At 41.7% G+C, this 24,836-nt stretch overlaps 1 protein-coding gene across 2 annotated transcripts; it reads right to left on the reverse strand.

The window, feature by feature from the left end:
- Positions 1-710: 710 nt before the first annotated feature.
- lmod3 (leiomodin 3 (fetal)) lies at positions 711-24,733 on the reverse strand. 2 transcript variants are annotated; one of them, XR_013299963.1, is made up of 4 exons: positions 24,134-24,733; positions 22,007-23,464; positions 16,750-16,990; positions 711-1,783 (listed from the first exon to the last, which is right to left on the reverse strand). XR_013299963.1 is itself a non-coding variant. In XM_077598165.1 (3 exons), exons 1-3 carry the CDS (start codon positions 24,419-24,421, stop codon positions 16,943-16,945), a joined length of 1,794 nt encoding a protein of 597 aa, XP_077454291.1. In that variant the 5' UTR covers positions 24,422-24,733; the 3' UTR covers positions 16,525-16,942. The 2 variants fall into 2 exon arrangements, 1 of the variants encoding a protein (XP_077454291.1); XM_077598165.1 differs by lacking the exon at positions 711-1,783 and having other exon boundaries at positions 16,525-16,990.
- Positions 24,734-24,836: the final 103 nt, after the last annotated feature.

The raw sequence follows: 24,836 nt of genomic DNA on the forward strand, positions 1-24,836 counted from the left end.
ATATATATATATATATATATATATATATATATATACATATATATATATATATATACATATATATATATATATATATATACATATATATATACATATATATATATACATATATATATATACATATATATATATATATATATATATATATATATATCGTTGCAAAAGTCCTTGTTACTTTGTACGGTCCCTCTTAAGTTATTAAAAGTTCGTACATATACATATACATATATTCATACACATATATACGTATATATATGTATATATACACATATATATACGTATATATACACATATATACATATATATACGTGTATATATGCGTATATGTGTGTGTGTATATATATATTTATATATATATATATATATATATATATATATATATATATATATATATATATATATATATATATATATGTACGTGTGCATGCGTGTGTGTAAAAGCACATTATGAGGGTCAATATCATAACGAAGTTAATATGCCTGTCATTGTAAATGCAAAATATCAATTTTTTCAATTTGAACAAAGAAATAAGTCCATCTTGACAAAAACCTGATGCCTTTTGAATGACAGAAATTACAACTGTCTTAACAGAAGTTTAAGATGTTGTGGTGGCCATATCGCTTTTAATGCCGAAATATCTCAATTCTTTCGATGGTTCATATTACTGCAATAGTTGTCAATTTTGAACAAGAAATAAAAAGAAAAACAATCAAAGTGGAATTTGGTTTTATTTCACAATCACAAATGTACAATCATTTACTTTGTCTGTTCTGAAAGGGTGTTTCCTGTACGAAGACACATTCAAAAAAGAATTCACAGGAGCAGTACATCCAGAAAGTGTGTCCGTAGCGGTCTTCTTTTCACCAACTCTGTGGGTGCAATAATAGCATCAGTCTGTGATTCAGATATTTTTTAGGCCATCAGAGAAGGCCTTTCAGGCCCTGACGGTCCACCACTGGGCTCAAGAGAGATTATATATAGTTAAAACTGGATTATTTTTAGGTTTAGATGCAGCCGTGCTTCTTATCTTTCTCCCACTCCCCCTCTATTTTTTTAAGGAGTATGCCCTAGGGTCAGGCAATTTTGAATTGGTTCCCCACAGACCTTTCCTTGGACAGTTTTTTGGCAAACCACTGGTGTTTTCCTCTGGCCATAGACCGTTGTCCTCCGTGTGGTGTTCTGCAGGGTAGCGCAGGTAGGAGTTTTGTCCAGCACCGCCACTCCTCCCCATGACGCCGAGAAATCCGCCGGCCAGGCCACGCTGTTCGCTCAGAGGCGGTGGCTTGCACTACAGCAGGGCAGGAGGAGCCACTCTCAAGCGCAGGCTCCCGCTAGCCGCGCTCATGTCCCGGATCCCACTAGCCACTCAAGTACCAGCTCCTGCTAGCTTTTCTCTAGTGACGGCGGCGACCCTGAAGGCGGGGGCTGTGATGGCGGCAACCCTGAAGGCGGGGGCTCTGACGGCGGCAATCCTGAAGGCTGGGGCCCTGACGGCAGCGACCCTGAAGGTGGGGGCCCTGACAGCAGCGACGCTGAAGGCGGGGGCCCTGACGGTGACGACGGTGGCGACACAGAGACTGTCCAGGGTGAGGCGCCAGACTGCTTCATCATGGGACTGCCCGGCCGATCGCCGGACGAGTCAGCTCGCCGCTTCCTCGCAGTCGCAGGCCGGGACGAACGCCGAACGGATTGTGAGCGTGAATGGTTGTTCGTCTCCTCGTGCCCTGCGATTGGCTGGCCACCAATTCAGGGTGTCCCCAGCCTTCAGCACCCTCTGCGACCCTTGTGAGAATAAGAAGTCTCATGTGGCCAAAGAAGATATCCAATGCTCCAAGTATAAATGGATTAGACATTTAGCGTCATCAATGACACTAAAAGATGAATTTTTATTTTTATTTTTTCTCCCAAGATGGCGTCGTCACGCGGCAGCCAGTGGCAGTAGCTCTGTCCACTCTTATTTGTTTTTCGTGTTTTACAGCCTTTCTATCCTTTTTTATTACATTTTAATATTTTTTAATACATTCCTTTTTAGCTTTATGTTGGGTTTATTATGGAATGTTCTATATGTGTTGTAAGCATTTTTAATAAGTAATAAGGCTATAAATCAATTCATCGGACCATGGACATTTTTTCCTCCCCATCGTCTCCTCAAGGCCCCACAGCTCGAGGACACATTGTTTTCGGACGCTTTTCGGCAAAACACAACGGGACTGTTTTGACGGGACTCCAGCAGCAGATGGCGATAATCGCATTATTGTTTGAAAATACGGCTGCTTTGTTTACATTATAATACTGCTTTGTTTACCTTATAATGAAAATATTATGCCTTGTTCAACTTTTATGCTTACTTCGGCAATTCTCACACAGTTGTTTTTCTAACCATCTAGGGTGTTATTGTACTTATTACATAACATGTTTTTCGAGTGTCGCGGTTAAATACAATGATTCAGTTACTACAATTCAGAATGCCTTGTGGACTAAGACGACGTCACAAGGTACCTCCTTGCAAGTGTAACCAGTTATGTTGAAAGATGTTTTCCAATTTTAAATATTACTAATAATGATTTAAAAGGTTTTAATCATTATTCCAACACTTTACTTTGCTTAATACTTTTTACTTTAATGTTTTTGTAAGATTATATCAGTTTTTGTGAGTATAAAAGCAACGTTCTCATACAAATTGTGAATGGCTGACATGTCAGCATAAACACTCAACTGTCTGACTGAATAATCAATCTTAGTCTTGTGATTGGGTTGACATGTCAGCACAAACACTCAACTGTCGGACACTGATCAATTACTTTTTGCCCTGCAAATGACTGAAACGTATCTGTCCAAAGTCCTGCTGACAACTGTCAGTTTTGCCTGTATTTAAGACTCACTCACTGGTCATTCGGTGAGAGCTGCAAGGACAACAGACTGTGAGGGATCACGGTGTTTGAGCTCTCCCCATTTCTGCAGTCCGGTAATAAACCTATTTCCTTTAAATTGGTCTCACTCTTTCTTAACATGCTCCTTAAGTTGTTTTTCAGATCTATCATTTTTGGTGCCGAAGCCCGAGACCCAACACGCCAGTAATTGCTAGAGCGACAACGGACCGCTATGAATGGTAAAATAAAGACTGTCGACAGCATCCTCCATTCAAAGGGTCAACCCGACGGACGTTCCCTCGCTGCTCCGGTGATCTGGTGACGGGTCCCCCGAACTAGGGCAGGTTTGGAACGAGAAATATCGTGAGTTCACCCTTTGATTTCTGTCTCCGTGAAGTGTGATAATTTGAATAAGTATTATCACTGCGGTAGTTAACGTTCGAGGTCTAGACCGACACAGGTAGAACATGAATGTTCGTGGTCTGGACCGACGTAGGTAGAACATGAATGTTCGAGGTCTGGACCGACGTAGGTAGAACTTAACTGTTCGTGGTCTGGACCGATGTAGGTAGAACGTAACTGTTCGTGGTCTGGACCGACGTAGGTAGAACATGAATGTTTGTGGTCTAGACCGACGTAGGTAGACGTAACTGTTCGAGGTCTGGACCGACGTAGGTAGAACATGAATGTTTGTGGTCTAGACCGACGTAGGTAGAACAGAAATAGAGTCAGGGACACCGCTAAGAGACTAAGTCAGGGAATTATCTGATCATGGTCTGTTCAGAAATATTGGGTGAATCACGAAGTATTGAGATCAATTTGGTAAATTTAGAATAGAATTTGTTGAATGTTCGTGGTCTGGGACCAACGTACGTAGAACATATATGTTCGAGGTCTGGGACCGACGTACGTAGAACATATATGTTTGTGGTCTGGGACCGACATACGTAGAACATAAAAGTTCGTGGTCTGGGACCGACGTACGTAGAACAAGGTTGTTTAAACTATTAAGTAAGTGATTAATATGGGTCGGAAAGCGACACGGGAGATGGGTTTGTTGCCAGACTGCAGAATGAAGATCGGAGGGTTGCCAGATGCTGGGTATGTGCGGATGCTTAGTGTGGGGGGTTGCCTGTGTCTGCCGTGATGGGTGGAGAGCCATGGTTTCTGTCCCAATTTGAGGGATATGGAAGGTTTGATGAGCTTAGAAAGGGAATTGTTGAAGAAAAGAGTTTTGTAAGTGAATAGAAAAGAAAGTGTGGAAAAAGCAGCTGAAGGTGTGCGGAGAGTTGACTTGAGGTGCATAGAGTAAGTTAAAATATTTTGTGTGCAGAGTGTTGCTGCAGAAAATGGCTCTTATCTTAAGTAAACATTGTCTCCTGGGTGGGGGTGAGAGGAGCCAATAGGAATTCAGCCAGTAAATTTAGCTATCCTTGGGTGGTTAGCAATATAGGGGGGATTTGCGAATTAGACCTTAAGTATTAAGAATTATTTGGTTGTTAATGATATCAAACATGAAAATGACATTGCAAAAATGGCATTCATCCAAATTATTAGGTAAAGTGTACCTGGCTGGTTTAGATAAAATAATTAATTTAAGATAGGCATGATTTCCCTAGGACGGAAGAGGCATGGAATGTTTTCAGTGCACGGAAGACATTCCTTGTTTAGCCCTGAGCAGGTGAAATATGTTTTGGTGTGGGTCATTTTAATGACTATTAATGAAATACGGATTGCATAAGCATCAAACAATTGATGTCAACCAAATGACGTTGACCTATTTCCTTTGGGAATGATTATTACTGATAGGACAGCAAAAGGTGATTAGCTGCCAAGAAGCCCAGACTGGGGATGGCGCTCTTCACCAGTGATGAAAATTTGCATACCACCGATGTCTGATTATGAGTGTGAGCGTGAATGTTTGTCTGTCTTTTTGTGTTTTTGATTGGCTGGCCACCGAGATATAATCAATCGGTTAGATATCAAGGTGGAAAAGCATTTAGAAATTTGGAATCGATTTCTGAAATCGCCAATAAGCCCTTTTTCAGGGATGGCGGCAAAGGATTTGGAAATTTGAAATCGATTTCTGAAATCACCAATAAGCCCTTTTTCAGGGATGGCGGAGACAGATTATGGAAAACATATTTCGTCAAATGAAATTTTTGATGAAAATGCAGTAGCAGTACTCCAGATGTGAAACTTGACGTGGAGGGACAAATAATCTGCTCTGCGAAATGGGTAATTTGGGGGCACTGAAAAAGAAAAAAAAGGAAAAAATCTTAAAGGAAACGCATTGAATTTGGGTTAGCAGAAGGAGACTGTGCTTATCAACAGGAAACGGACCAATGGAGGTGCCAGGAGCCTGGGTGCTCAACCTACAGTATAAAGAAGAAGCACTAGCACGACCAAAAATGGGACCGACCATAACAAGTGTTGCTGACCAACCAGCAGACATGAAAATAGCCGAGAGGGGGATGTGGATCCACCTTTTGCACTGTAAGGAGGTTCTCTCAGTTGAAACGTTTGAGGAGACAGGTGAGAAAAACTTTCTGACGTAATAAAATGAAACGACAACCACTCCAATATTGATTGGAAAGATTATGGCTCAGCGAGCAACGCCATAAACCATAGGGAACTCTTTTATATTGGTTTTATTGTCTCCATATGCAAAAAAAGGTGAAAGCGTTTCAATTGAGACTAAACCTTCGTACAAAGGGTTAAAATAAACGAGGAATGAAAACGTCCAATGGATCCCCAGTCAAATATGCAAAGCTTCTCACAGAACTCCTGAAAGCGGTACAGCTAACAAAGAAGCTGGCTATCTGCAAATGTAAAGCACACACGACGGGACAAGAACCAGTCTCATTGGCGAAAAAGCAAGCAGACAAAGCAGCCAAAGAAGCCGCAAACTCTGCAAACATACAGACGGCATTCTCCACAATGGAAAGACACAGCCCAATCCCTGCCGAAATCCTAAGAGACATGCAAAATAAATGACCAGAAAAAGAAAAACTACAATGGGAAACAGAAGGAGCTACTCAACACAAGAATGGCCTCTATGCAAACAAGCCATGCGTTCCACGATCATTGTTTGAAGTGATTGCCAAATTGAGCCATGGCAGGAGCCATGTCTCAACAGGAGGGATAGTATAGTCCCAAAGGTCTCCAAACCTACTTAAAAAAATGCAGAAACTGTCTCACCTGCTGTAGACACAACTCTCAAGGCAATGAACAACCCAAGCGCGGAACAAGGCAAACAGAAGCATATCCCTTCAAGGTTCTGAACAAGGATTTCATCGAACTGAACCAAAGTGGCACATACGAGTACTGTCTTGCGATCATTGACACACTTACTGTTAGAATTATTATGGAATATTCTATATGTGTTGTAAGCATTTTTCAATAAGTAATAAGGCTATAAACCAATTCATGGAACCATGGACACTTTTCCTCCACATCGTCTCCTCAAGGCCCCACAGCTCGAGGACACATTGTTTTCACACACGCTTTTCGGCAGAACACAACGGGACTGTTTTGACGGGACTCCAGCAGAAGATGGCGATAATCGCATTATTGTTTGAAAATACGGCTTTGCTTTGTTTACCTTGAAAGCATTCCTCACACTGTTGTTTTTCTAACCAGCGAGGGTGTTATTGTACTGATTACATAACATGTTTTTCGAGTGTCGCGATTAAATACAATGATTCAGTTACTGCAATTCAGAATGCACTGGGGACTAAGACGGCGTCACATTGCATCTCCTTGCAAGTTGTAGGCAGAGTTTGTTGAAAGATGTTTTTGCTTTTTTAATTAAATATTACTAATAATGATTTAAAAGGTTTGAATCATTATTCCAACATTTGGTCCTTCGAGTAGCCGGGGTCAACACATCGATAAGGAATCCAGACGCTGCAGTTTAATATCTGGAGTGACCGTGCACGGCGAGAATCCCTTTTCCAGGCCGGACTATTTCTCAGCAGCGCCTGTTTTCTAATCGGTTGACGACTATCCTCTTGGTAAGCATCTTTCGACATTTCTGCCGAGTCCGCGTGTGATGGCTGCATATTGTTGACGGGTTCCGAGTGCGTGAAGGGCATCACACGCGAAGGCCTTATTTTGAGAAGTAAGGCTCGCGTCCTGGGGATTAGCGATTTTAAAAAACCCTGTGGATACTAGTCACTAGCAGGTAGACACGGTGTGGTCTATAAACGTCTGCCGTGTACAAAAAAAAAAAGGTACTACGGGGGCACACAAATCCACTCCAAAAATGGGTAGTGGAAACAGTAAAACGGCTATTGACGATCCAAAGATGCGTCTGCCGTGTAAGGATTGGAAATTTGTTGAGAATCAGAGCGCTTTGAGAATTAAACACCTAAACTTATGGATAAATAAATATGGATTTGCTGGCCAGCTTAATATGCATAAGATATTGATACTGCAGGATAAAATACGTGCTAAGCATGGGGGAAACCTTAGCAAAATGGAGCAGGAGGGATATAATGATACCTATTATTGGTTTATGATGGCAAGGGAACGGAGTGATGGATGCGTTAAATCAGTTGATAACGGTGGGACTGGAAACACAGAGGCTGTGTTATTCCACAGAAAAGAGGACATTAGATTTTATCACCTGAATGGGGTGGAAACGCAGCAAATTTGTATGATAGACAGGCCTACGGGCACGCTTGAACAATACGTAAATCAGGCGGTCCAGGCTGAAGAGGTTTTAAAAAAGAAAGGGAAAAGAAAGGGGGGTGCACCCTCTAACGAGGACGGGATTTTTGACCAAAATGAGGGGTGTGAACGTAAACCTTTTAACAGGGATAATGAAAAAAAATACGCAGGGAAGTTCAACAGAAATCGAGGTAACAGAGAGAAAATCTGTTGGATCTGTGGGAAAATAGGTCATATATCCCGCGATTGCCCAAATAACAGGGCCTGTTGGATCTGTGGGAAAATAGGTCATATATCCCGCGATTGCCCAAATAACAGGGCCTCTAAAAGTGAAGGCAAATCGGCATGACTAGTCGGGGGGCCTGCTCAAAACGAGAAATGGATTTGAGCAGAGGGAAGTGGAACTAAATTTAGCGGAGATATTGGCACTTGATACTAATAATGAAATCACACTGTTCGTGAATGCGTGGCAATTAAAATTTTTGTGTGATGCTGCTAGGCATACTTGTTAATAGTAACTAAATGTACTGTCAATGTACTGGAATGAAATGGCTTATTGTGGCTTATCCTGGTTTCGTTCCCGTCTGCTAGCGGGAATATTTTGGTTAACAGAAATACAAAACAGCAAATTAAATGTTTAGCGGGGTTGCCAAAACTGCGTTTTGGTCAGACTCTAAACTTGCCGAATAATGCTTTGATTGCGGGGGGAGCGCTCTGTTTTGGTGCGGCTGAATATTAAAATAATTGGCCTTGGGGGTGCTGAAGCAAACTTGAGGGCAGAAATGGGTTTTGCTATGATATAGTTGTGCTTGCAGCATATTGTGAGTATGGGGTCTTGGCAAACTACGATGATATGATGATATAGTTGGATATCGGGAGAGTAATTAATTTAGTTTATTAATTTAGTCTTCTCTAAAAAATAATTGCTCACAGGAGGCACAGGAGGGGAAGCATTGGGCACAAAGAAAAGAGAGCACTTTGGAATTTGTAAACAAAAGATAAGGATGCTGCTTCTGCAGCGAGCATGAAGGTCAATGTCTTTCGAGGTGATAGAAAATCTGTTTGGCAAAGATTGATTTGGGGAAAGCTTTGGAATTGGGAATAATACTATTATTATTATTTTATTTTCTTTTTTGTGAAGTTCAAAGGGCTCTTAATTGAAGAGAGCTAGTTTTGGAGGATAAAACGATATTATTACTGTTTTTGAATGGTTGGCTGGTTAAAGAAAAATGAATGGATTTTTTACAATATTATGGCATATTGGTTACAATTTGTGGGTCCTTTATTAAGCATTGAAAATTGTAATTAGGAAATGCCTAGTAAAAGGTGGATTTCTCTAATTTAATTATTGTAGATTTTTCTTGTGGTAACAGGGAGCTATAAGAAATGGCTCTTATCTTAAGTAAACATAATATGGGGTGAAATTTCATGGCATTCGTCCAAATTGTTAGGTAAATTGATAAGATAATTGGTTAAGGATAGGCATAGTTTCCCTAGAAGAAACATGGAGCGTCTTTAGGTGCACAAAAGACTTTCCTTGTTTGACCTGAAGGGGGCGTATGCTTTGCTATAGGTCATATTGATGACTATTGGGACGTTATTACTGTCTATTGCTTTAGAGGCATACACATTCAGAGTTTAGCCAAAACTTACTGCATTGCAATTATGGGGTTAATACAACTGAATGTTACGGTGATAACGATGGGCAATAACAAGCTTAGATAAAGGGGAATATCTACAAACAAACAAAAAAATCTAAATTCAGGTAGGGCCTTCCATGGTGGGAAACAAGTGATGAAATAATGTCTATGTTTTAAAAATAACATCTCCAAATTATAAAATATCAACCTTGGGGAAATGCTTTAAGTAGATGGGTTGATTAGAATGGGCAAAATTCGATAACATTGAAAGGGGGTGTAACTTAATCCAGAACATGGAGATAAAGTTTTTACAAACGGTTAAAATACAAAAAGGGGGTGTGTGTGTGTTTCAATGGGTCACAACTTTTCCGTTATTGAACAAATTTCTATTTTTAGATATGTGGCATGTGAATCTAATACATTAATTATCTAGTTTCTTCAGGCATCAATCTTGATGATTGGGGGAGCACTCTAAATTTCTTGATTATGAGTGCCAGCGTGGATGAGTGTCTGTCTTTTGTGTTTCAATTGGCTAGCCACCAAGATATATCAATATTCTAATATCAAGGTGGAATATTTCTGAAATCGCTGATAAGCCTTTCAAGGACGGCGGTGGCAGAGTAGGACAGAAAAAAAAAAAAAAGAATTTCGCCAAATGAAATTTTTGATTTCTGCAATGGGAAATTTTGGGAACCTGGGGGACTAAACAAAAACAAAAGTCTTATCTAGGAGGGCTACCATTTTGAGTCATGGTAAATTTCATGCCTCAAAAAAGGGGGAGGTTATATATTCAATCTATATGCAGATATATGGCAAAAACACGGGCGATTCCCCCTTATGTCAAGCTACAAAAGCTACATATCCATTTCAAAGGATACACATGGATTTTATAGAATGTGTGGTACATAACAGTCCTAAAACAGATTGGGGAAACCTTGTTGCAGAAACTGGTCTAGATTGGCATGCTTGGATGACACACGTGTGCGAAAAACCATCAGGCCTTCGATAAAATTAACCCATACGGTGGGGCATTACAAATCATAATTCAGACTGACAAATTAACTTGTGAATCTTTGTCTGACGTTTTTCCTAAGTCCATGGGTAAGAAGGTCGTCGGAGATGGAAACACCCGGATCCGCCATAGTAAAATTAAAATCTGAGATGACCAGAGAATTCATTTCTGAAACGGGGAGTTCCCAAACGGGAGGCGGTAAGAAATAATTGGTTATTGTTGATGGAAAATGCAGCTATTATAAATCAAACCTGTATCAAACCTGTATAACATGTATGGGGGGGCCGACCTCTCTTAAGAGTAGTACCCGCGCAAATTACCCCTGATTGTGTAAAGGAGATAATGACAAAAGATGTAAGCCCAAAATGTATGAAATGGAATAATGTCTACCCAGTTACAACGGCAGCAAAGGACAAGCCTATCTTTTCAACACATGTCGCGTTTAATCATTTTACCTGCTTAGTCCTCACAGGGCACGGTCCGGCACTGGGAGCGATAAATGTGACGTGGTGTGCCCACGTCCTAAAACAGACTGCACCCCTGATTCCACGTTCTGACCTATGGTGGTGGTGGGGTCAAAACAAATTATACGACTCCTGCCAAAATGACTGCAGGACTTTGTGCCTTGGTCTCACTGCTATTACCAGTGTCTGTTTTTCCATCTACAGTAGAGGAGATACAATTGGCCGCACAGAAATCAGGTATGATGGCGGGCCCCTCGCGACGGCGTCGCATGGAGAGAGGGTGATCCGACATACATTGATGCGATTGGCATCCACGAGGATGAGTATAAGTTGGCTAATCAGATCGCAGCAGGTTGGGAGTATATTTTTCTTTTAATTACTCCAAACAAAAATGTTGATTGGATAAATTACCTGCATTACAATGTCCAAAACCTTGGAAATTATACTGAACAGGGATTTGTGGCGATAAAGGAACAACTGGCAGCCACTAGTCTGACGGCGTTCCAGGATCGTGCAGCGGTTGAAATGCTTCTTGAAGGAGCAGGGGGTGTATGCAACGTTTGAAAATGTTGCACTCAACAACACGCCCCCCACTGGGTCCCACACCAGGGCCAACGATGGCCTGCAGACCCTAAACCGCAAGATGAAAAAGCATCCTGGAGTAGAATAATGTCCGCTGACAGATTTGTGGCCTCACTAATAATGATTTGGCCTAATTTGTGGTAGCCCTTTTTGCTACGATTTTGACATTATGTGGGTGTTGTATTATTCCCTGCTTAAGATCTTTGATGAGCCGACTTATAACCACTGCGATTGCCCCTACAAATTCCAAATTGCATGAATTATATCTCCTACTGAAGTGCTGACACTAACAGTGAATTCCAGGAGCATGGTAATTACGAGGATGGATTGGACGAAAATGATCTTGTGTTCTGCTTTTCAGACCTGCCGAACGAGTAGAGCCTAAGCGGGTAAAATTAAAACAGCCAACGGTGATATCCCTCTCATTTTGAATTTGTCATAAAATGAATAACAAACATATAGTAAAAGGAGGGAATGTTAGAATTATTATGGAATATTCTATATGTGTTGTAAGCATTTTTCAATAAGTAATAAGGCTATAAACCAATTCATGGAACCATGGACACTTTTCCTCCACATCGTCTCCTCAAGGCCCCACAGCTCGAGGACACATTGTTTTCACACACGCTTTTCGGCAGAACACAACGGGACTGTTTTGACGGGACTCCAGCAGAAGATGGCGATAATCGCATTATTGTTTGAAAATACGGCTTTGCTTTGTTTACCTTGAAAGCATTCCTCACACTGTTGTTTTTCTAACCAGCGAGGGTGTTATTGTACTGATTACATAACATGTTTTTCGAGTGTCGCGATTAAATACAATGATTCAGTTACTGCAATTCAGAATGCACTGGGGACTAAGACGGCGTCACATTGCATCTCCTTGCAAGTTGTAGGCAGAGTTTGTTGAAAGATGTTTTTCCTTTTTTAATTAAATATTACTAATAATGATTTAAAAGGTTTGAATCATTATTCCAACACTTACCAAGTGGGTTGAGATATGCCCATCAAAGAAAGCTGATACTGGCAGTCGCAAAAGCCATATGCAAAAGGATCATTCCAAGCCATGGAATACCACGAGTCATTTGGAGTGATAATGGTGCTCACTTCGTGAACCACGTGATCCAAACTATGGGACACCATCTCGGAATCATTGCGCCGACCATCCCCAAAATGCTGGACTCATTGAAAGAACCAATGGAACAGTAAAGCTCAGACTCAGGAAGACCATGGAAGACAGGAAAACCATGGCCAGAATGCCTGAGCCTGGTAGAAACATTCATCAGAAACATTCCGACAGCACAGGGATGCACACCATTTGAGGCAGTGAATGGCAGACCCCTCCACTTACCAATGTGGGAAAAAGATCTGGTAGTAGAAGAAAAAGGAGAAACAGATCCCCTCACTCAGTGGTTATGCAAAATATTCCAGGAAAGAACTGTGATAAATGCAAATGATCTGCCAACATCTTCTCTGTCTCCCACACAGGAGGTCCTGTCCCAAGGTGACCTGGTACTCTTCAAGGTGCTAAAAAGAAAGTGCTGGTCTTCTCCACATTGGGACAGGACCTCACCGTGTGATTTTGATCGCTAACTTCACCAAGTTGGCCACCACAATCAAAGCTGATGAACGAGTGTTGGAGCTCACGACCATGATCCAGTGTGGGGCTCGGATGTCCCCCTCAAACACAAACACTGGTCAGTCTCCTCCCAAATCCTGATAGCTGTTCCCCTGGGTAGGAACAGCAAGGAACACTCTACGTCTGGAGGCCATTGACTACAGATTCCAGGCCTACGTCAACGCATCAGTCCGACTACAACAAGGCCGGGAAGCAATGTTCCCTCTAATTTTTCGTTGGTCTGAGCAGAAAGTCAACCTCCCTGAGCGCACTGAGTACCAGTGTGAGCGACATCATCGGTACTCGGATGATTCGCCTAAAGACGTTTCGCCGACGGACGTTTGACAGACGGGCAGGTCGCCGAATGGACGTTCCGCCGAACGTTCATTCGGCCGAACGGAGGTTTCGCCGAAACGGGATTCGCGCGCTCGCCCCGCCGCCGGATCGTGTGTGTACAAGCTTTTCAACCTCGGCCCGCGGGCCATATACGGCCCGTTAGGATTTTTAATCCGGCCCGCCGCCGGTGTTGTCCAAATTATAGTAAAAATCAATGTTAGTCTACCATCAATGGCAGCCCGGGAATAAGCACTCTTGGGCGGGCAGATGTAGCAGAACCGAGCCGTAAAATGACAGCAATCGGGTCAAATCCATCCTAAAACAGCATTTAATGATTAAATACAAATACTGGAGCTCTTTGGACATTAGAACCGAGCCCAGGGAAGTGAATTCCTTGGTAAAATGTCGTGATGATATCGCGATGGAGGCAAAAAAACGTCTATATACGTCCATTCGCCAAACGGCTCAAAATGCTCTCAAATTCGGTCAAATCCAGCCGAAAACAGCGTTTAATGATTAAATACAAATACTGGAGCTCTTTGGACATTAGAGCCGAGCCCAGGGAAGTGAATTCCTCGGTAAAATGTCGTGATGATATCGCGATGGAGGCAAAAAAATGTCCATATACGTCCATTCGCCAAACGGCTCAAAATGCTCTCAAATTCGGTCAAATCCAGCTGAAAACAGCGTTTAATGATTAAATACAAATACTAGTATTTGTATTTAATCATTAAACGCTGTTTGAACGAACGTTCATTCGGAGACCTGTCCGTCTGTCAAACGTCCGTCGGCGAAACGTCTTTAGGCGAATCATCCGGTCACGACATCATCATTGCTCGCTATGGGCACACCAGTATCACACCTGCCACAAGCAGGTGCATGTCAATGTTCCCTCTAATTTTTCATGTAAAACATGCTGTAAAACACGAAAAACATAAGTGGACAGAGCTACTGCCACTGGCTGCCGCTTAAACGGCTCCATCATGAAGAAAGGGGTTAAAAAAAAAAAAATCCGTTTTTTTTTTTTACTGCGCGCCATAGGATTGCTGCTGCGCAGAGAAGACGAGAGTAGTGCGCAATTGCGCACGCGCGCAGCTTAGAGGGAACAGTGCCGGGAAGCCCAAATTACCGCCCAGCAGGGAGGTGAGTGTGCCATGGTAGGAGACTCATGCTGCACCTTCATCCCTGCCGGTGCATCTTACTCAGTCCATGATGCCCTACAAACTATGAAGAACATACAGAATGCTATGACCAAAGATCCGGTTCCACAACAAGGATGGCTTGACTGGTTCCTCTCGGGCTCATGGACACGACTCTTTTGAAAGCCCTAGTACTGTTCGTGACTGTTATTGCTGATTCTCAGCTTTGATCAAACGTACCATTACTGCCAGTCGAACGTACCATGATTGTTGAAACCCAGCTAATGCTAACTCGCATACACATGCAACAATCCATATCCCATCTGACCCTGACATTGTGCTGCTGATTAATATGTCTTTCCTATTCTGAGACACCAGGCCATGAGGCGATCTTCCCAAGCGGGAGGTCAAGGGAGGAATTCTCCCTCAGCTACACGAGGGTTTTTCACCCCCTGGTCGGTCTAAACTCCAGTTCGAAGTAATTTGTGAAGAATTTCGTTCAAAAGTAGCGTCGCAAGGTTCCGATGTGTTTATACTCACAGGAGGGAATTGTAAGATTATATCAGTTTTTGTGAGTATAAAAGCATCGTTCTCATACAAATTGTGAATGGCTGACATGTCAGCATAAACACTCAACTGTCTGACTGAATAATCAATCTTAGTCTTGTGATTGGGTTGACATGTCAGCACAAACACTCAACTGTCGGACACAGATCAATTACTTTTTGCCCTGCAAATGACTGAAACGTATCTGTCAAAAGTCCTGCTGACAACTGTCAGTTTTGCCTGTATTTAAGACTCACTCACTGGTCATTCGGTGAGAGCTGCAAGGACAACAGACTGTGAGCGATCACGCTGTTTGAGCTCTCCCCATTTCTGCAGTTTGGTAATAAACGTATTTCCTTTAAATTGGTCTCACTCTTTCTTAATCTGCTCCTTAAGTTGTTTTTCAGATCTATCAGTTTTTACAACTTTCTTTGTTCTGTTAGCCTGGCTTCTTTCTGCTAGTTCTTTTTTGGAAGCATTCAGCCATGCCTATGCTGTCATACACATGGATTAGCTGTAAACAATACGCAGCAGAAAGAGCAACACCACAATGCTGCTGGAAATCCAGAGCTGGACAAAAGTGCCGGGAGAAGAAGCCACGCTTCAGACCAACCATTCCATTATGGGATAAGATGGAAGAGCTGTCGGACCTTACCAGGCCGAAAACGGAGTCGAGGGGTTCTACTCTGCTACTGTTGATTTTTCATCTCCAGACTACTGAGGAACTGTGCGGATAAGCTTGGAAGAGTGACTGCATATTTTCAACCTTGGTCACAGTCTTCATTAAGCCCTTATTTTCCAGCTACGGTCGCGAAGCTATTTCCCGCTTTGAACATGTCCAATAGAGCCACTTTTTCATTAATTGATAGCATTTTTCGCTTTTTCTTCGGTTAGGTTGATGCACAAATGGACAGAGAGCGTTTAGGCGCCATGACGAAGGCTGTAGAAATGCAGAGAGGAATTGGCCAATCGGGGTCCGAGAACTCCCGGTGGATGCTGGCCAATCAGCAGAGATGTCATGAGGGTGCTCCCATTCGGCTTGAATCTTGGCTGTCTGAAACGTTCCTAGGTGGTTCGGGAGGCATCCGTTGGATTTTTTCTCTTTTTTAATACTTAAAATGTTTTAAAAAAAATTGTTGAATATTTTTTGTCCCGCGAAGAAGTGAATCAGCAATGACCGCAGCGCAAAGTAGCGAGGTGTTAGTGTAATCTGTTTTTTGGGATTTATATCGAGCGTAAAGGAACTATTTTCGCTGTGAGTAAAGTATTTACAATTTTTTAAATATATACATTGTATTTAGATATTAATACATTACAGTATTTTCATATGCTTATAACTAATATTTAATAAATACACTTCTTCATAATTGTATTTGTGTACATGAAAACATGTAGTATGGTGTGTAGTAATAGTAGGGGTGATCCTACTTTGCGGTTTTTCTATTACCGCGGCCATGTCTGATATAAAATATCCGCAATATTGGTGCTATTTCCTGTATAATTTGAGTCTCTTTCTAAATTAAATAATAAGAAAAACTTATTAACACAATTTTTGGCTCATCCCCAATAGTTTCACTGATTTCTTTGGACTTTGCCTGAATGTCACAAATAAATATCTTGAAATAAACTCACAGGTGGGTCTTTAATTAACTAAAATATAAGCAATAATTCATTTAAGAAGCTTACAGAAATGTGTTTCCAAATACGAAGCATAGTCACAACATGTAGACACTTTCAGCAAACACTTTCTCGATCTTTTCTGGCAATTAACAAAATATATTTTGTATTCCTCAAAGACTCAAAACTGATCACACAGTGATGGGGAAAAAATCAGAGTGTACATGAAACTGGATTGAATCATACCTACCGGATATGGGATTTTGGGAAACAGGGTGGAAGAACAGCCAGCTGCTATATGTGTGAACATGTTTTTTTAAACTGTGCAGTTGTGAAACAGGGTGGAAGAACAGCCAGCTGCTATACGTGTGAACATGTTTTTTTTAAACTGTGCAGTTCATCTCACAGTCCATGTCAAACACATATTTCAATATGTCCCTCGCTCAGATGAGACTTGTTTCACTTGATTCCAGAGCTTTAGGGAGTGGAACCTGTAAGAATAGGAATGAAATTTTATTAAATATATATGAATATATATATATATATATATATATATATATATATATATATATATATATATATATATATATACATATATATATATATATATATATATATACAGTGGTACCTCGTCTCAGACCGCTCGTCATACAAAATTCTCGTCTTACGGCGGAAATTTCGATCGAATAATTCGCCCGTCATGCGATCCAAATTTCGTGATGCGACCAAGCCAGGTCTTTTTTGCATATCTTTCGTGTATAACAATATCTACGAGCACGGAACGATTAATTCAGACGAGTTTCTCCTAAGACCAGGAAACGCACAATGCGCATGCGCGGGCAAAAAGAGGGCTTTCTGGGTAATGAAGTATACTCGTGCACACAACACCCATAGGCAATGCAACCTTTCTCAGAATAAAACTTCATTACCCACATACAATACGTGGGTAAGCTCAACTATTGTATTTCCTGTTATTCTTTCTAAGGAAAGAAGCTCCCGCGATCGTTCTTTAAAGACTATTTCTCGTTGGCAAGTGGTCGTGCGTTATCCTATTGTGAGGACATTTGCGTGCATCATTTTGGGAATATTTTGAAGGCAATACAACAGCAAACAGTCCATCGATAGCGAACGTGAGGGTGGAGGCGTGGCAAACCGCCAACCCGGAAAACGAAGGTAACAAAAGATTACAACAAAATTAGAATTCAGTTTTGTGTAAAGTTACATTAAACGTATGTTTGAGTGTCTGTATATATTAATCCAAGTTAATTTAAATTTCTTTGTTCCGTTTACGAGTGCGTTGTCGTGGAAAAAAACGAACCCCACACCCCCAAACGTCTCTGTCTCCCGTCGGCGAAATCTTCCCAATTTTAGTTAGATTAAACACATTTTATTACTATTAAACCACTAGTTATGTGTTACTTTGTTAATAGATGGCGAATTAGAAGAAATAAAGCATTTTTTCCAATCCAATATCCTGTTTTTGGTGTTTTTTCAGAGGGCTGAAACGAATTAATTTGTTTTCCATTCATTTCAATGGAAAACGTCCGCTCGAGTTACGAGAATCTCGTCATACGAGCTCAGTTCCGGAACGGATTAAGCTCGTATCTCGAGGTACCACTGTATATATATTTATTATTATTTTTTTACCCCTACAGTTCCTCTTAACTCTAATCAACTGACATGTTCATTCGCTCCTACCAGTCAAAAAGGATTAAGCGTTGAGTGCCATCAATGGCACAGAAAGATCAGTATTAATGGCCAATCCTCCCAGTTTCACTGAATTGTGCGTCTATCACCATTATGACATGCAATGAGTATAGTACTATCTGAAATCTGAAAATATTTAGTTTTACCTCATTCATTTATTCATTTTCTGAAACGCTTTATCCTCACGATGGTTGCGGGGTGTGCTGGAGCCTATCCCAGCTGACTTTGGGCACTAAGGGGGGGACACCCTGAATTGGTGGCCAGCCAATCGCAGGGTATGAGGAGACGGACAACCAATCATGCTCACATTCATACTCTAGGGCAGTGGTTCTTAATCTTGTAGGAGCTACCGAACCCCACCAGTTTCATATGCGGATTCACCAAACCCTATCTTAGTGTAAAATAAAATATGATATGAATATATATTTTTTTTTTCAAATTTAAGATATATAAATTCCTCACAGCACTGATTGGCCAAGCAATGTTACGTGATCATCTGCAGCAAGTGATGGTCAAGCAAGGCATGTTATCGTGAATAGACATGATGAGTCGATGTGTCTTGACCTCAGTTGCTGAGGCTCCACCGAACCCCTGAGAACGACTCATCAAACCCCCAGGGTTTGATCGAACCCAGGTTCAGAACCACTGCTCTAGGGGCAATTTAGAGTGTCCAACCAGACTACAATGCATGTTTGTGGCGGCGCACACGGGTGCAGTGGCTCTTTGCTCTCCAGTTGAAGATGTGGCAGGGAATACGACATATTACCAACTACAATAACAATAATATGTCTGTTAACGCAGATGCCTCACTAGCGGAGGAACAACCGTTTCTTTGCCCGCTTTGAGACTGACAAATCAGACCCAGTCTCAACACCCCCGCCACTACCCTGCAGCAATACACTGAAGTTCCAGGAACAGGAAGTGAGACTGGAAATGCGGTCTGTGAATACCAGGAAGGCTGCTGGCCCTGATGGAGTACCTGGGAAGGTGCTCAAAGCCTGTGCTGACCAGCTGGCTGGAGTCTTCACAAAAATCTTCAATTGTTCCCTGCAACAATCCATCATTCCATCCTGCCTGAAATCTGCCACCATTATCCCTGTCCCCAAAAAGCCAACTATTGACAGCATGAATGATTATAGGCCTGTTGCTCTCACGCTTGTGATCATGAAGTGGTTTGAAAAGTTGATAGCCCGCCATATCAGGAATACAATCTCTCCCTCAGTTGACCCTCACCAGTTTGCTTATAGAGCTAACAGGTCCACTGAGGATGCTATCACCATTGCTATACATACAGCATTGAGCCACCTGGAACACCATGGGAATTACGTGAGGATGCTTTTCATTGACTATAGCTCAGCCTTCAACACCATGAAACCGGGCATTCTGACTGACAAACTCTCCCACCTTGGACTATCCTGCTCCATCTGCTGTTGGATAAAGAACTTCCTAACCAACCGACCACAAACTGTTAGACTTGGTTCCCACCTTTCTTCCTCCATTACACTGAGCACTGGCTCCCCTCAAGGCTGTCTACTGAGTCCTCTTCTGTACTCCCTGTACACTTATGACTGTACACCAACCCACCCGTCTAACTACATCATCAAATTTGCTGATGACACCACTGTGGTCGGACTCATCTCAGAAGGGGATGAGGTGGCCTATAGAGACGAGGTCAACAAACTGTCTTCGTGGTGCTCGGTGAACAACCTCACACTGAACAACACAAAAACTAAAGAAATAATCCTGGACTTCCGCAAACAGAGCACAGATCTGGCCCCACTCCTCATAAATGGAGTTCGTGTAGACAGGGTCCAGTCCTTTAAATTCCTGGGGGTCCACGTCACGGACAACCTCTCCTGGTCCACAAAAACCACGGCCGTAGTGAAGAAGGCCCAGAAACGACTCCATTTCCTGAGGGTACTCAGGAGGAACATTTTGGACACTAAGCTTCTGGTAACTTTCTATAAAGCCACTGTGGAGAGCATCCTGGCATACGGCATCACAGTGTGGTACGCTGGAAGCATGGCAGCAGACAAAAAGGCCATGCAGAGTGATTAACACTGCCCAGAGGATCGTCGGCTGCTCTCTGCCCTCACTGGAAGATATTGCCAGCCCTCATTACCTCAGCAGAGCCGGGAACATTGTTGGGGACCCGGACCACCCTGGTCACAACCTGTTCCAGCTGCTTCCCTCTGGCAGGCGCTACCGGTCTCACAAAGCACGGACAAAGAGGCTTAAGGACAGCTTCTTTCCCACAGCCATCAGGACTCAGAATTTGCAGTAGCACGACACACAATCCCCTCTGTGTAACAACTTCGGGGTGAGGAAACATGAAGGACGTTGGGCGGTGATCTGCCTCCTGCTGGCTGACTGAAGGTAAGTAAGCAGACAGTGGGAGGTAAGTGATCCATTTTATTCTTTGTTGGTATCGGTGAGGCAAACCTTTTCGCAGTCGCCGGGAGTTGGTTGCGCTCGGGAGGTGATGCGATGTATCCATCACGGCAGAGTGCCAGCAAGTCTGAAACTATCACTTGGTTGGGCTCTTGCCTGGGAAAAGCTTGTGGAGAAGCACTTTCAATTTCGTCATACGCAGCTGGGTATGATGACAATTAGGCTTTTGTCTAGTCAATGATGATGACAAGCCTAAGTCTGATTTTATTTATTTATTTATTTTTCGAATGTAGGAGGAAACTGGAGTACCCGGATAAAACCCACGCAGGCCTGGGGAGAACATGCAAACTCCACACAGGTGCAGTGACCTGGATTCGAATCCAGGACCCCAGAACTGCGAGACCTACACGCTAACCACTCCCTCACCGGGCCACCCTACAGTTTTCACCCCGTTTCTTAATTTAAAAAAACAGGTTCACTGTTTTAAATGTTTTTTTAAGTGAAAAATAAATTTTAGAGAATAGAATTTGTCTTTGTATTTTTCAATCATATTTTCATTCATTCATTTTCCATACTGCTTTATCCCCACAAGGGTCATGGAGGTGTGGAAGCCTATTCCAGCTAACTATGGGCACCAGGTGGGGACACCCTGAATCAGTGGCCAGCCATTTTCAGGGCACAAGGACAACCATTCACGCTCACACTCAGATCTGAGGGGAATTTAGAGTGTTAAACCAGCCTATATAAATACATAGTGGCCGAGTAGTTTAGTGTGTCACAGTTCTGAGGTTGAGGGTTCAATCCCAGGTCAGTCCTCACTGTCTGGAGTTTGCATGTTCTCACCCCTAGGTATAAGTGTGAGTGCAAATGGCTGGCCACTGATTCAGGGTGTCCCATGCCTTTTTGAGAACATAGTGTTATTAGTTTTACTCGCACGTAATTTTCACTGAGCAATAAAAAATATATCAATTTGAAATGTAATAAATGACTTAATTGAAAGATAAATTTTTGGCAAAAAAAGAGTAACGTAAATTTTAATGTAACAAAATAATTAAAAAATAGTAATAAAAAAAAGTATAAATAATTTATTTATTTATTTTTACCTCAACTTATTTGACTACAAAAGGACTCCGTGGCCAATGTATAGTTTGCTCTATATAATTTTTGAATTATTTTTTGGTTTTATCTTATAAATCTCTTGTGGCTTCCATTGACAGCAATAGTGATAACACTAGTTAGAACCTTTGAATAGATGTCCACTGTCCCTAAAAGGGTTTAAAAAATTATTTATTTATTTTTTAAAGAAGGGTATTTACTGTTTTATTTGACTGGGTTCTATCTATATTTTATTAGTAGTACCTTATCGGATACAATATTTATATCATTTATTATCCAGCAGCCATACTCACAGACTTAAGATAGGCTACATTACTCTTCTTAATCTCATTGAGCAGCTCATCCCGGGGCGTGGGGTCAACCTTGGGTGCCAATCGCCTGCGAGAGACCGGCTTCAAAGTCTTTATCACATCCTTGAGGTTTGCTTTTTCCTCTCCTGGGTCTTGTGTGGCTGACTCTTTCAGTTTGGGAGTCTTCTTTAGTTGGAAACTTCCCCTCTCTTGTCTACTGGCATCTCTGCGGTCCAACTCCAGAAAATGATCCCGTTTCTTGGGAGTTTTCTTCAGGCGGACATCCTTCAGTGTATTTCGGGGTTCAGAACTGGGTTGTTTAGGACTTCTTTTGTGTTTGATCTGTCTCAGAGGCTCTTCTTTATTATGTTTCTTTTCTTCTTTTTGGGGTGCAACAGGACCATGTTTCTGTAGGAGTTCCAGGTGTGGTATGTACCCGAGCATTTCAAGTAAAGCTGGAGGAAGGTTTATACTGCTCTCATACCTTTGCATGACTTCCCTCTGTTCCCTCTGCTGTTGCTGCTTCTGCTCTTCCTTTCTCAGTTGCCTTTGGCGATCCAAATTTCTGGTTAAAAGGTTGGTCACCACCATCCTCGGCCCCGGCTGTTCGAAATGGTATCCCATCTTCAGAAGCGTATTGTTGGCCTTGAGCAGGCGTGCGATCTCCATCTCCGCATGGTGACCCAACATGTGTCTTTGATTGTGGAATCGCAGCTCGGTGAGGGTTTCGTTGAACTGCAAGCATCGAATGATGGCGACAATTCCCTTCCCTGTTATGAAGTTTGACTCGATGTTTAAAGTCGTGATGCTGCGATTTTCACGCAACATGTTGGCTATGTGGAACGCGATATTTTCATCTACGCCGGTGTTTGCGATACTGAAAGTTTTGACGTGTTTGTTCCTCTTCAAGGCATTGACGTAGTCCAGGAGCATCTCCTTGGGAATGTTTTCTATGTTGTTAAGGTTGACCTCAGTGACGGAACAGGTGTTATTGCGGATCTTGTCAAGAGTCGACTCCAGGTTCGTCTCGTTTCCCGATGGTCGAGATGTCATTTTGATGTTATTCAGCAAGAGGTTGGGGATTTTTAATTTATTCATTTTTTTCTCTTCTTTTTGCTCCAGTTTTTCGTTAGGTTCACTTTTGTTGGTGACGACTATCAAGTCTTTAACTTCGGTTCCTTCTTTGCAGCGGGCAGTTTCAGTTTCTGTGCTATCAGATTGTATCGCAGTATTTCCCTGTTTATTTTCATTAATCATTTTTATTTTCTCGTGGATTGCTTTGTCTGTTTCATTACTCTTTTTCACTTCGTCAACAATTTCAATAATCTTTTCCTCAATTATTTCTCCATCGCTAGAACCATTTTTAACGTTGTCCTCAATTGCTTCCTCAATTATTTTTTGTATTTCATTTTCCAAAGTATTGACTTCCTCTTTATCTTCACTCTCGTGACTAGATGTTCGCTGATGAAAAGAACCAAGAGGACAGACATTGTTGCAAGCATTTTCTCTTAAGCCAAATTGTCATGTCATTTCAGAATGGTAGGCCCTTTGAATCCCTCCCTTTACATTTAAAAAATAAATAATCCACATGCAAAATATTAAAACAATATACGTTCATTTATTTTTCATGAAACCACAGTTGTAAACCAAATGTTAATATTTTGGCTTAAATGACTAAAAATTCAATATTCATGTATGTGGATGGTAGGTCATTATGATCTATTTTTTTCCTAATTGCCAAATACAGTCACTTCCTCAGTCAATGGTTAATTACTACACTGTGTATGTGAGCCCCACAATATATACATACAACCCCTGTATTAGTGTGGCTCCCAAGATTGATTCCGACAATGAGCTCTGATATATTTGCCAAAGCCAATACTTCAGATTATTTCGAATTTTCGGTCATTGTAATTATGCTAGTATTATAAATAAATTATTTTAACAATAATCTGGAACCTAAAATAATCAAGCACTTCATAGTTTATTTCCTATTATTGATGAATATGTATTACAAAATCAACAAACTGAAGGCTTATTTTTCAAGGATTTTGATGTCTAAATGTCTACTCATTCTGGAATGACTCTTGACTCGTGTTGTTTACATTTTTAACAGGTTGTACATCTTACCTCACTTGGTAACAGAGTAGCAGGAACTCTTTCTTCCTCAAGCATACGTTTGGATTCCTTTTCCCAGTAGAGGAATCCCACCAAGGATCTGTGGTCAAAACTTCCAGTCGGAGGCTTTTCTGTCTGGTCCTTTTGCCTTTGTCCAACTGGAACAGTGTCATCAGGAGCAATCATAATATCCATTTCACTCTGAAGCTCCTCAAGCTCCTCAGGAGAAAGAGTAGCAAGGAGTTCATCTTCATCAATATCCTCTTCATTGCGATCTTCAGTAGTATCTTTGTTTGACATGTTTAGTTTGTCAAGGATGCTAAAGTTTTGTCTCAAGACTGAGTAAACTGGCAAGCTTCTGACTTCGGATGGAGTTGCTTTGCTTCTGCCTCGTGTGGAGTCTAAAATTAAACGCTGGAGTGCACAGGAGATATTTACGGCAAGATGAGTAGGGGGTGAAATCCATGCTCTCAGTCTTTTTTCAGCCCCTCCTCACAGAGCTTTTGACAGTTGCTTCAGGCAAATGAAAACGGGAGATTGACAGGACCAGGTGGGTTGTTTTTTTTCTCGCCCGGTTTAAAAAACAACAGTGTCATAAAAGCCTTAAGAGGTGACAAAAAATGCGTCCATCTTACGTTAATCTTTTCCAATTTTAATTTAGAGTACTTTTTAAAAAAAGCCTAACATTGCCGTCGGCAATATCGAGGGAATTTGA

This window comes from Stigmatopora argus, chromosome 1, assembly GCF_051989625.1.
Source record: "Stigmatopora argus isolate UIUO_Sarg chromosome 1, RoL_Sarg_1.0, whole genome shotgun sequence".
In the NCBI taxonomy this organism is placed as follows: Eukaryota; Metazoa; Chordata; class Actinopteri; order Syngnathiformes; family Syngnathidae; genus Stigmatopora; species Stigmatopora argus.

Coding starts and splice junctions, on each gene's coding strand:
- lmod3 (XM_077598165.1), bottom strand. CDS start 24,421: ATGTCAAACAAAGATACTACTGAAGATCGCAATGAAGAGGATATTGAT. Junction 23,465..24,133: donor CTACTCTGTTACCAAGTGAG/GTAAGATGTACA, acceptor TCTTTTCATCAG/CGAACATCTAGTCACGAGAG. Junction 16,991..22,006: donor ATGTAGCCTATCTTAAGTCT/GTGAGTATGGCT, acceptor CTATTCTTACAG/GTTCCACTCCCTAAAGCTCT.